This window comes from Leptodactylus fuscus, chromosome 1, assembly GCF_031893055.1.
Source record: "Leptodactylus fuscus isolate aLepFus1 chromosome 1, aLepFus1.hap2, whole genome shotgun sequence".
Classification (NCBI taxonomy): domain Eukaryota; kingdom Metazoa; phylum Chordata; class Amphibia; order Anura; family Leptodactylidae; genus Leptodactylus; species Leptodactylus fuscus.
Window position 1 is genome coordinate 207358592 of NC_134265.1, and position 13826 is coordinate 207372417.

The window sequence follows — 13826 nt, forward strand, 5'->3', positions numbered from 1 at the left end:
CAGATGTGAACTGGGCCTTAGTCGGCTCAAAGGTGGTCCCTTGAATTGTGTGTGGGCAAAAGGGAGAGGCAGTTATTACTGTTTTGGGGACATAAAGGGGCATATTAAAAGGGCTGCCACTGTCTTCTGAAGTCACTGAGTATGGTGGCGTTGTCGGTATATCACATTTTGGGTCATCGCTGAATTTCGCCCAGGGCCACAGTTTATCTAAAACCAGCTCCAGTAACATATATCGGTGACAATCCAAGTCTCCATCTGTGACTGAACAGGATCTGCTAGTTACAGCTCCTTGTCTCCCCTCAGCACATATGTATGATGGAAATGTGTAAGAGTAGAGAATGGTTACGTGTCCTCCACAGGGTGTGGGCACCAGGTGGTAGTGAGCTCACAGGCTCCTTTACCTGCACACTGGGCGGCTCCCTTACACAATGTACCTGCTCCCACGCCGGATGCTTTGAGGGAATTTGCTCACATTTAGGGGACAGGCAGGAAATACCCATCCTCAGGAATTCGGAGCTCTTTGCCCGTATATGGGGATTTTTCTCGTCAACCAATAGGAGAGCAGGGCGGAGCCACAGACATTGACTCAATCAGAGGAAACTGACTCAGATAGACGGCCGGGGCGCAGAGATTGAAGAGCTGACTGGACCGGACCGGACCTCGCTTCTCACATAGCAGCAGCAATGAGCACCCAGTTCAACAAGGGCCCATCCTATGGCTTGTCTGCGGAAGTTAGGAATAGGGTAAGGAGATGAGAGTATGGCGGGGACAGCTCAGGTAACTTCCATCCTTTCCCAGTCTCCGCTCTATCCCGCGCTCCCCTCTGTAACTCTTCTGGGCAGTCCCTGCAGTGATGTGACGAGGCCCGGGTCACCGCCATCCCGCTGCCAGGGCTGGGGCTCGTCTTGCTCCGTTTCCTGCCTCAGTAGGTGTGTCTGAGATATGAGGAGACATCTTCTGGTTTCTTCATTGTGCTCCAGAGCTTCTTGAAGTCTTACTCCTGTAACTTCACTGTTCCTCGCAGATTGGGTTACTAGGAGTGTCCCATAGGAACTAGGATGGCATGTTTTATATAGTCTTATATCTTTATACAATGCTTCCTAGTTCTGTAACTAAAGGCTACATCACTAATCTGCAGTGTATACCCCAGGGGTATAGCGCCACCCTCAGGGTACCCCACTGGTCACACACACTGGGGTCCTTTTGCTACAGGTTAGGACTGCCATATCTGCTCTTTCGGCTTATATAATAGGGGATTGTTTTCTAGCCATGTGATATCCCATTAGTGTTGTAGTGGACACCCTATTTAATAATAGTTCAGCCTCTTTAGTTGACCAGAAATGCGGGTGATTTCTCTAGAAGCATCCCCTCCCCCCATGTCCTATAGGAAAATAGTGGCATGTAAAAGGGACCTTAATGAGGACCCTCTACCTCTCCTGGCCTGGTTTAATAAATAAATGTACTCCATTATTTACCATTACTCTATTATTCCTCTTGAAAATGCGTCTACTGGGCATTACCATTCAAAATGTCAAAGGGGTTTGTCCCTACAGTCTGATGGTGCAGAACTGATTGGACTGTGACTGACTGAGTAGGGACACACCTCCTTGACAAGGTAACACCAGTCATCAATTCAATAATTTCAAGGCGGTAAATAGAGAGATGGCACAATGAAGAGTGATGGGAAAATGTGCCATAGAGTTGTTGGAAGATGCAATATATTCACCAATTTAGGTTTCTTTTGATGATCAGAATAACTTTGCATGTTGCACTGTTCTATAGAGTTTGCTATGACTGGGTGGAAGGTTGGTGTATAAAAAGGATAATAAGAACAGACACTTCAAATAAATGATGTTGGATCTGTCATCAGCCCCCAGTCCTGCAGAAACTGAAGCTATGATGCCAGTGGGCATCATGAGGGTTTACATACAGTACACAATATATACAAAACAGATATAATATAGTGACCGACTTGCACAGTGTGATAGAGGGCCCTGCCCACAAGGGCTTACAGTCTTTGAGGCAAGAGGGATAGAGACAGAAGGAGAGGGGGAGACTGTACAGGTGGTGGTGTGGTGATAGTAGTGTTATTGGATGTTGTAGACCTCCCTGAATAGGTGAGTCTTCACGGCCTTCTTGAAGCCTGTAATTGTGGGGGTCAGTCTTATGTGTTTTAATAATGAGTTCCAGAGTATGGGATTCCCAATGTTATTGTCCTAAGGGGAAGCCTTCATACGGAGTAAACGCGCGTGTATTTTTGCAAAATACACGTGTAAAAATAAGACTCCCATTGACTTCAATGACATTTTACAGGCGTATTTTTACACGTGTGATGAATCCCTTGATGGAATAGAATGATAGAATCCCTTTAACGGGATTGTCCAGGAGTTAGGTAAATCAGTAGGTGGAGGCTGGAGAAAGTCTAAATTCACACCAGCGTTGGCTCTCCATACAGGAATTTCACTCTGCATTTTTCACCATTTTTTTTGGCGGAAACCACACAGACCCTATTATAGTCCATGAGGTCCATGGGTAACTTTTTAAATGGATTACGTTTCCATTTGGGGAGTCCCCAAGTGGACCCCCCGAATGGAAACCTGTATGCAGATGTGAACATAGCTTAATTTGGATTAAAAAAAAAAATCATTTTCTCCTGTACCCAGAGCTCTGATGTCTGTTGGTGCTTTCTATTTGGGCTCTTTCCTGCCTTTGCCGGCGAAAGTCCTGTGCCACATGTGACCGCAGGCGCCAAAGAAGCCGGACATCCCATGTAGAAGTCTGGGACACTTTACTACTATCCCTGCCTTCCTAATTGTCGTATACATGTTCTGTTTTGTAAGCCATTTAGTAGTCTGGCATTCTGACCTTTGCTAGTATTGTGACATTACAGTAAATACTTGTTTACACTTGCCACAATATTATCATATGATCACCTTCTAGCATGACTGTACATGTAAAGTGACTGACATTACTATTGAGAAAGACTGTCTTGTGATGAGCAGAAGGACGTGTGTGTCTGACTTACCATCCCTCAGGGAAAATGGAGGTTCATTTGCTGCCAATCCCAAATGAGCATTATATTCTGAAACATGTTTAGAATAGAAAAACTCTTCCACAAAAAAACCTTACATAATTTTTCTCTAAAGGTGTTTCTAGTGCGACTGATCAAAGCTTCTCTTCAGGAGCAGATTCCTTTCTAGTACCCTGATTTGTTGTGAAAATAGCTCCAAATTTCTGAATATTTTCTCTCCCATATTCCAGCTGGCACAGAAATATGATCCTCAAAAAGAATCCGAACTTCAAGTCTGGATTGAAGAGGTCACTGGAATGTCCATTGGACCTGATTTCCAGAAGGGGTTAAAAGATGGCGTAATTTTATGCGAGTAAGTATTGACTGGGAGTGACAGCAAAATTAGTTTGCAATTTACACTTTATAATTTACTGGAGGTTTTTTGTTTATCTTTTTTCTCTATATACAGACTTATGAACAAGTTGAGGCCGAAATCCATCCCAAAAATAAATGTCTCCAAGCAAAACTGGCATCAGGTAACATTGTTTTTACTTTGAAAATGTATGATATTGGGCATATGTAAAGACTATGAAAACAATAAAGACTTTTCTGATCAGAATATTTTACTCTATATTTTTTTTATTTTTTTTTTTTAAAGGATTCATTCATATCTCAGTGTTTAGGAACTGGGCTTAAAGTGGACCTTTCATCCCCTCCAACAAGCCAGCTCTTTACATCAGTTACTAGTCACTACTCCACTGATTCTGCCACAGTTGGAATTTTTTTTTCTCTAGCCTCCACTGTTCCCAAACAATTAATGCTGATATTCTATTTAGGCTCTGTACTGTCAGTAGGGCGGTGTCAGGCAAGAGCAGACAAGGGGTGTCTGACACTGGCTGCCTCTGATTGGAGCTCGGAATCACAAAAACACCCCAATACACCCATCTGACACTGCCCTTCTGTTATTACAGTGATTAAATTGTCCATCAGGCACCAAAACTAACAGCACTGATTATGTGGAAATAGTGGGAGCTAGAGAAAACATTCCAACTACACTGGAATAAAAGGAGCAGGACCTATTAACAGATGCTAAGACCTGGATTTGATAGAGGTGGTGAATGGTCCTCTTTAATCAAGTGAATATGTTGTGCAATTGACATTATTCCCAAGTGACAGTTCAGTATTTCTATTGATGTGCTATATTGACATCTCTGATTTATCTTAAAGCGCTGCCCTACATAAAGAAATGTAAATTATGTTTCTAAATGCTACTTTATGATCCAGATACTTATGTTTTTCCTGTTCCTCAGCTTGAAAACCTTTCCAACTTTATTAAAGCTATGTCTGCCTATGGAATCAAATCTGTGGATCTGTTTGAAGCAAATGACCTTTTCGAAAATGGGAATATGACACAAGTCCAAGTGTCTTTGCTGGCGCTGGCAGGGATGGTATGTTGGCCATGCTCTAATTTGTGTGTTTATTCACATGAAGCAGTTTTGTTGAAGAAATTTCTGCAACTGCCTTCTTGTTTTGATAGAGAATTGCAGAAAACAATGCCCATACTGTAAAAACAACCCCATTCACATATGTAAAACAGACTTGGTCACATAAATTTCTGTGAAATATCTGCTGTTTGTCGACATGCTCTAATAATGTCCAGACTGCATAAACAGTGTACTAACAAAGGAAGGAGTATTAGCTACTAACCATTGCATTTTCCAAAAATCCATCACATATCCATGACCTGAATTTGGATGTGTTTTATAAGCATCAGTTAGCCACGGAGCATGTATTTTTCATTAGTCATAGTTCTATAAATATATGATATGTAACACTGAGAGACCAAATTAAATGTAAAGTTAGTAATTATTACTTATGTAATGTTTCAGGGTGTACTGACTTTGCTTCCATTGGAAACAAACCTATAGTCTCAGGGCTTTTAAGTGCGACCAACCCACCTGGTGACCTCATTGATGCTTGAAGCTTGCTACCTGCTGTTACAGTAAATGTTTGCTGCTTGGTCATTATCTGGTCTTATTTTTAGGCAAAGACTAAAGGTCTCCACAGTGATGTGGATATTGGAGTCAAATACTCAGAGAAGCAAGAAAGAAACTTTGATGAAAACACAAAGAAGGCAGGGCAGTGTGTCATAGGACTACAAGTAAGTGTAGACACAAACATTGAGATTTCTAAATGAGTATGAAAAGAAACCTGTCTCAGAGTAGACACACCTATTGTTCACACCTATGAGTGGTCACCATTCTTTTCACTTTTTTTTTTTTTCTAAAAAAATAAGGAAGTTGCTGTGGCATTTCAAGAAGATCCTGGACTCCAGTGCAAAACTAATACCAGCCCCCCACCTGTAATCTATCGTTTATAGAACATGTCCCCCTAATATTGGGAATAGACCCTATATGGGCCTCCTAAGGCTCCTGGGTTTGGGTGGACTACATCCACAATACCCCCTAAAGTTACGCCCCTGGGAAACCGACATCCAGTCTCATCCAATTGTTTTTATGGGAGTCATTCTGAATCAGCATAAAGCAAAAGTTTACTTTTTATGGCCATGGATACAATTGCGCCCTGACCCAGGAGCCTTAGGGGACCCATAAGGTGTTTGTTCCCAATATGAGGAGAATGTGTCTTGATATGAGAACTGGGAACTGCTACAACAGCAGCTAAATGCTGACACCAGTAGTGCCATTGACTATAATGGATTATGCCAGGTGTCTGTTGATTCAATACTGAAAGTGGTGAAAAAAGTCCTCCAAGTTCTTACTCGTTTCACAGTGAATGATGCTAATAAATAAATTGTTAGACTCTAAGTGTACACAACCTATAAGTTATCTTAGTTTTTGCCATAAAAAGCATGGTGTGTCAGACTACATTTGCATCAGAGTCTCTATTGAAGGTTCCATCTCAATGTCTGAAAGCTGTGGACAAAAAAGTCCAGTCACGGTCCGTCAGATGGACCAGAACAATAAATAGATGACACTAATGTGAACTCTGTGTTGCATTGTCACTCCCAGTCTTGGTAAGCCTTGTCCACCAGTTATACAATGCACCAAACCTGTCAACAGTGTGTGTGTTTTGGTTGTTTTTTTTGTTTTTTTTTTCTTGGTTTGCACCAACATTTTGGCACATTGTCAACAGTAGATGTGCTTCAATGGTCTTCTGACCAGTCGAGGTAGTCCTCGACTTACGACGTTGATCCGTTCTTATGCAGCGTCGTAAACCGAATTTCGACGTAAGTCGGAAACATGTACCATACGACGCTGCGTAGGAATGGATCAACGTGATTTAGTACACAGCGGCTCAGAACCGAGGAAGACTGTACCATATACAGTACAGTACAGTCTTCCTCGGTTCCGAGCCACTGCACACTAAATTGCAGCTGCCAGCTATCCCAGCTTGCAAAGACGAGCCTGCAGCAAATCAACGCTTGTTCTGCAGCAGGCTCATCCTTGCTAGTCGGAATAGAGCTGGCAGCTTGCTGTTACGAGGGAGCTTACTTTTTCCTCATAGGAATGAATTGAACAGCGTTGATTGGCCAGTGTACAGCATTCGGCCAATCAACGCTGGTTCTGCCAGAGGCTCATCTGAGGAGGCGGAGTCTAAGATCAGACCACAGCAGTCTCCATTGTGGTCCGATTTTAGACTCTGCCTCCTCACAGATGAGCCTCCATGCATTCCTATGAGAAAGTCAGCTCCCGCATTAATGCAAGCTGCCAGCACTCCCGACTAGCAAGGACCTACTCACTCATCTCTAGTCGTAACCACGAAACGATGTAACCCGAGGACTACCTGTACTCTTTTAAAGGGGGGCTTCATGGGAAGGATCCTACTCTCTCTTGTCCAGCTAGACTAGGGGTAGGGAACCTTTGGTTCTCCAGCTGCTGTGAAACTACAACTCCCATCATGCTCCATTCACTTCCATGGGAGTTCCCAGAACAGCAGAGCCAGTATGCATGCTGGGAGTTGTAGTTTTGCAACAGCTGGAGAGCCGTACGTTCCCTACCCCTGAGCTAGACTGATTGCTACATAGCGTTTATGAACAGAGCATCGCCTACTGGGTGTAAATAATGTGTGCCATTTAATGTCCTTTTCTTGCAGATGGGTACTAATAAGTGTGCCAGCCAGTCTGGAATGACGGCTTATGGAACAAGAAGGCATCTATACGACCCAAAACATAACATCTTGCCACCTGTGGACCATTCCACAATAAGTCTTCAAATGGGCACCAACAAAGGAGCCAGTCAGGTAATGACATGACCATCACGAAGTAACTAACACAAAAAACAATATGTACGTCATTGATAACCTCATGAATGACCTGGTAACCTAGACATCCTGCATAGCTAGTCTTCACCTTGCTGTGTCATTTTTCTGGTTTATGTTTACATTCATATCACTTACCATTTTTTTTACCAGTTTGAAATGAGCAAGGCAGTGGAGTTGGAGTTGGAATCAATTTTGAGTGGAGTCAGGAAAAAAAATTAAACTTTTTTTTTTCAATTTATTTTGAAGATTATTTTTAATTATACAATTAAAATTGTATAATTAGATGTGTAGTTTATTGCATACTATCCCCTGCTTGCGACTTTGTCTGCGTCTTGTTGGCATCGATGATCCTCCTTTATTCAGCAAATTGCTGCCATCGACGGTCTGCCTGCTCCAGCGTTTCGGCAGCTCTCAAGCTGGCCTGCTGCTGAATTCGTGCTGTGTCCATGATTGTTCTGGCAGCTCGCTGGGACACCATATAATGAGCGTGTTGTTGGAATCGATGATCCGCCTGCTTCGGCATTTTTGCAGCTCTCAAGCTGGCCTGCCACTGAACTTGTTCCTCGCACCGTGCCTGTGATTGTTCTGGCATCTCAGCAGCTCACTGGGACGCCATATAATGTGTGTTGTTGGCGTTGATGATTCCCCTGAACTCCGCTTGAGGAGAAGTCTGTGACTTTTGGCTACCTTCATAGCTCTCGTTGTTTTAGAATTTTGGGACAAATTAGATTTTCTTTTTCCAGGCATGTTAAAATTGGCAAAGTGCCAATTTGGATCAAAGGTGTTTTCCCATTCAGTGTGTCAGCACTTCCTAGAGCAGATCAGATAATATGCAAATGCATGTACACAATGGACCATAGGGTTAGATGTGTGTTTACACAGAGAGATAACAGACCAGGCTTTACCAGAACCTGAGATGAGCTGCTGCAAGAGCAGTGTAATATAGTATGTGAACATAAATTCATAACCGTCGTGAAGCCATGTCACTTGTGGGCATAAAAAGTAGCCTGTGTTTTAATCGAGGTTACAAACTATCTATGTGCCAAATTTCATCTGAATCCGTTCAGCGTTTTTTGTATATAATATATATATATATTTATTATTTATTTATTATATATATTTATATATATATATATATATATATATATATATATTCTATATTATAATAATTTATGGTATATATATTTATAGTGTGTGTACAAAAAATGTAATTATTATTATTATTATAAGGATAGGATAGGATTTAGTTTCATAAAAATTTGATCACTAGCTTTTTAGTGACTTAGAAGTGCTTTACATCTTTTGTCTGATCATTGCTGTCAGCTTTTTATGAAGGAGTTGGTGGTTTGGCCTATTGACTCCACAGTCCTGGAAAGTAATTTTGACATATGGCACATCAGTCACTAGAAATCACTCTCTGTTTTCAGTCGGGGCTCTCTCGTTATAGTTAAATGATTTTTTTTTTCCATGAACATAACCATATTTAAATCTATAAACCATTAAAAAGTAGACCATTTAACATATATCAAACATATTGCAGAGTTTTAATGATTTTCTCTAACCATTTTAGGCGTGATAGTCTTTGTCTTGATCAGTTGGCAATATTTCCATGAATGAAGAGATTTTCTATGGCCAGAAAATCAGCAATGACTTTCAGCCCCTGCCTGATAATAATTCCACAATAGGAAAATCATGTGTGAGTTTCTGATAACTGCCAAGCCATGGACCGTTCCTGCATTCATGGCCATATGTATGTTCAAGACAGCAGGCTGTCACTTCTAAGATGGTTGCAGAAAATCTCTAAAACTGCAAAATTTATAGTTATTCGTATTTGCAAAAATATTTAACTTTTAATTGTCTGCAAACTTAAATTTGGCTATGTTCAGGTTAAAGACATTATAGTTGCAAAAACCCTCCTGAAAATGTCACTCTTTTAGCATAATGAATTATTATTACTAGTAGTACTACAGAATTAGTCTCAAATAAATATAGCTGGCACATAGTTCTAGTGCCTTATGTACATTTAACCCTTTAGTGGTGTAACACATTTTAAACCAGTAGTAATATTTAATATTTCTGCATTCCATTTTGGATACAGGTGTGGTTTGTGGTTTTCCATGCCCCCCACGCACCCTCCCCATAACTGCACTTAATGCTGTAGTCAGTATTGGCCACAGCATCTAAGACTGATATGTGACATGTACAAAATTCCATGGTACCCCCTTCTCTGGGTTTATCTGAATTCACAGGAACAAAAAACAAAGAGCAATACTTTTTTTTTTTTTTTTTTTCTTTGCCCCCCTGTGGAGTTGCGCGTATTTCCCTGCGCACTGGTTGAAATTAAAGTACATGCCGCTCTACTTCAACCAGTAATCTCTCTGGATCTACTTGGGATACAGGGATTGGTCTTATTTTAATGCCAAAATTCATGGAATAATATTGAGTCTCTAAATCCCCCACGGCTCCAGAGTTGGAGCCACTTAAGTGACTGCTTCCTTCGCACTTTGCGGAATGTCTCCCGTTGAGGGTAAACTATGAATTGTTCAAACTGTGAGCAGGTTACATTCAAAACTGTAAAAAGGCTTAAGGGAGATATGAGAAAAGCCAAATGATGCAAAATCTGTCATGGCATTTAGACTGTTTGCAAACAGATGGGAGAACACGTTCTTTAGTTCTTGTCAGCATCTGTAGGTTTGTTAAAAAAAAAAAATGAATTTAAAAAATGTAAAGCAATCCAATACAAATCCTTTAGCTGATTATGTGAACATGGTTTGACTAATGTATTGTGTATTGTAGGTGGGGATGACTGCTCCTGGAACAAGACGCCACATTTATGATACAAAAACAGGCACTGAGAAGTGTGATAATTCTTCCATGTCCCTGCAGATGGGATATAACCAAGGGGCCAACCAAAGCGGCCAGATATTTGGGTTGGGTCGTCAAATCTATGATCCCAAATATTGTCCAAAGGGCAATCCTGACAAACTACCAGATCAGTATGAGGATGAAGATCAGCATGAGTATGGCTACAATCAGGAGCAAGACTTGTAATTCACTTACTGGTGTGTGGGCTGCATCGCAATGCAAGATACTACCACAAATCAGACCAAACAACCAAAAATTCAAAATATTTTGAAAAAAACAAATATTTTTGTTTGTTTTATTGTAATTGAGAAACAAGATTTAAAGTGCCTGCAGTGGAACCATGATGTATCAGTCAGCTGTTTAGTATACAGCAGAATGTTACAAGTTCCTTTATAGTTCTCAGGGGACACAGTATTATCAGTACATCTTTTATTGGTCCTCACAAAATTCTAAAAGCATACATATGGTTTGGCGGAACAATATACTTAAATGGGTTGTCCATGAATTACAGGTTTCTTCAATGAGGCCAGTGAAGGTTAAAACATGTTTATCTGTCCCTGGTGCTCTGGTTTTTCTCTCCGCTATCCAGTGGCACCCTGGGGCTTGTTTCGGTGGAAGTCATGGCTGCATGTGACTGCTGAGGCCAATCAGTGGCCTAAGGGACAGAACAGAGACTTCACAGGTTGTGAAAGTGAGGGACATCCCGGTTCCTTTCCCGAGAGCACTGATGGGTCTCAGCAGTCAGGGACTGTGAGGACTTCCGCCGTAACAAGGCGCAGGGTGCCGCTGGACCAGACGGAAATTGGAATATGAAGGCTGGGCAGCCCCAGGGCTACCCTGCTGATGGACTGAAGCATATATAACACTGTTTTATGGACTCTGGTCCCCCCCCTTTTTTTTTTCTCAGCAGTTACTGCTACACTTTGCAATAAAATCCTGCTTGTATTCTAGAACTGCATATACTGCAGTTCCTTAATGTATTCAAGCCAGAAGCACACTTTCATATACTAACTTTAATAGTGTGTTGAGCAACAAAGTCTGCTTTTTTTTTTATGTATGTGAAGTTACATGGTTTATGTTCTATAGTGGCACGGTTTAACAGCGCTCTTCTTATCCTGCAGGGCAGGACGTTCTATGTTGCTTGATTATTTTATGCTCTTTAGATGAAAGTACTGTAGCGTGCTGCCAAACTTGGAACAATGAGATAAATTTTTTTTTTTTTTTATATTCTAGTGACCAAATAACGTGTTATACCTCTGTGCATTGGGTGGAAAGGAAAGTGCTGTTTTACATACTTCCTGTACTTTTTTTACAGCAAATGTGTATGTAGAGTTCTATAGGTGCATTTACCAGGGTTTATTACAATTTTGAGAAGTGCTTATATAATTATACACTCGTGGCGTGGATTTACCTGTACAGAGCCTCCTCCTCTATGCAAGTAAAGAAGCGGTTTACATTTTGTTACAATTTGTTTTTATTACGTCAAAGTGAGGAGTGGCTTCAATATAAAGAGATGTGAGTGCTTTATTTTTATTTCCATGTCTTTAGAACTTACTCCTGGTTTTGGCTCAAATTACAGCAAAGTATGGAACAAAAGCTCGATGGAGCTGATTTATCAAGTTAGTTGTTTTCCATGCCTGCCCTGCTGGAGCTTGTGCTTGATGTATGACAAGTTGCACTCATTATCATAAATTGGGTTTATCCTCCAGAGTCCTTGCATCTAAGAAATCTACACCACCTCCTTCCGCCCTGGATTTTCTCGTATTGCTTTTTCACTGCGGCCCACTACGTGGGGCCTTGACCTTAGCCCACTTGCACACAACCCATTAGTTTCTATGGGCCCATACACATGACTGTGAATTACATGGTCACGTGTGTGTGCTGACAGTCAGCGTCACAAAATATGGAACAGGTCCTATTCCTGTCCGATTTTGTGGCTCCTATTCTCTGAATGAGAAGGGCCGCAGAAGCACGGGTGGTACACGGATGACAACCGCGTGTCTCCTGTGGCCACCCGTGCCATCTATTCATGGCAGCTGTTTAGCACATGGTTGTGTGCAACCGGCTTACGTCTGGAATAGGTACACTCAATGTAGGTGGAAAGCTATACGTTGTAGGTTTGTTTTTTAAACTAGCAATAAATGTGATTCTTAGACCAAATTACTAGCATAACCTTTGCCTATAAGACTGTTACCAAAGATCTCACATATTGTGATAACCTGTAGCCAGTGTAATTAATTATTTTGTGCATTTTTCTGTATTTATTCAATTTATACATAGAGGGCTTGATGTAGTTATGTTGGGATATAAAGTATTTGGGAGCAGTCTCAAAGGAACTTGTGTTGCTCTTTAACAAGCCATAAAGGGTATATCTACACTTGCAGTAGATTTGTTGTGGAAATTTCTTAATGGGATTGATCTGGTGGAAAGCACATGGGTTTTCTGCAAGCTCATTTAACAAATCTATGTGTAAATATTCCCTAATAACGTTTCAGAAGCTATCACTCTTTGCGGTTTCTTTTTTTGTGAGGTCTATGTATGGGGAAAATGATACATTTTTTTTTTTTTTTAGGAACTTGGGTTTACTGACCTAAGAGACAATACCTAAATGTCTTTAAACTGTATATTGTTTTTTATGTAATAAAATATGTAACTGGATAAGTGTTATCTTTTTAAGCTTCTTTTAAAACCTATATCTGGCTAATGGTCTGGACAATATTTACTCTGTTACATGTGGTAGTAAAATTGATGGGAGTCTGCCATGAGAGAAATTTAACACAACTCAACTTGTATGGATGCAGATTTTGTGGAAGATGATGTAGGTACAATACAAGTAGTGAGATCAGTGAGTGCATTTATCAGGGTCTGGGGTCAAGGTCCCCATACTCAAAAGGAGCGGGAGCCTCGCCATCACCCATTAGATTCCCAGCGATAAGATTGTGGGTTCCAAGGGGCCTCCTGACTGCCTATGCACAGTTCCTATAGGAACTAATGTGCAATGTTCTGCAATACTATGTATTGCAGGACAGTTCACTGGGGAATCAAGATCCGAACTTCAAGTCCCCCTTTGGGACATGTAAAGAATATGCCCATTTATCCCTTTATAGGAGCAATTGCCACAGCAACATAGAGGAGTAATCATCTACAGAATTAAAATAAAAATAAATTGTGGCACATTGTCAGTGTGCCTTACCTGGTGGAAAATCTTCTGAAGTGGAAAGATTCTCTGCTGACAACAGCACTTGTGAGCCAGAAGTAAACTTGAACTGTACTGCCCATTATTTCTTTATGGCCACAGCATTGGAGGAGAGGCAATTTACATAATTTCAAGAAAACATTGTGACACGTTGTCTCAGTGTGCCTGATCTGTCACCTGTTTCTGATGCAAAGAAAACCGGGTCTGTCCAGCCCATTATCCCTTTCATAGGAGAAAATGTCATTCCATCCCTGCTGTGTTGCTATGCCAAGTACAAAACTTCAAGAAAAACAAAGGGTCAGATTCCTCCCTGGCTGTGAAATATCAGTGGCAGCCCTGAAGCCAAAGGAAAGTCTTCCTCCCCCTTCCTCCTGGATTCCCAGGTCCTCCACCACCACAGCCCAGTTCTTCACCCTCCTTCAATTTCTCTTGCACCACCCCAGAGAGGTGATGGTGACAAAGGCATAGAAGTTA

The 13826-nt window shown here is 41.2% G+C and overlaps 1 protein-coding gene across 1 annotated transcript; it reads left to right on the plus strand.

The window, feature by feature from the left end:
- Nucleotides 1–591: 591 nt before the first annotated feature.
- CNN2 (calponin 2) lies at nucleotides 592–12729 on the plus strand. The gene is made up of 7 exons (XM_075283666.1): nucleotides 592–743; nucleotides 3262–3383; nucleotides 3480–3546; nucleotides 4321–4458; nucleotides 5055–5171; nucleotides 7124–7270; nucleotides 10088–12729. The coding sequence occupies exons 1-7, from the start codon at nucleotides 684–686 to the stop codon at nucleotides 10340–10342; spliced, it is 906 nt and encodes a 301-aa protein (XP_075139767.1). The 5' UTR covers nucleotides 592–683; the 3' UTR covers nucleotides 10343–12729.
- The last annotated feature ends 1097 nt before the right edge of the window (nucleotides 12730–13826 follow it).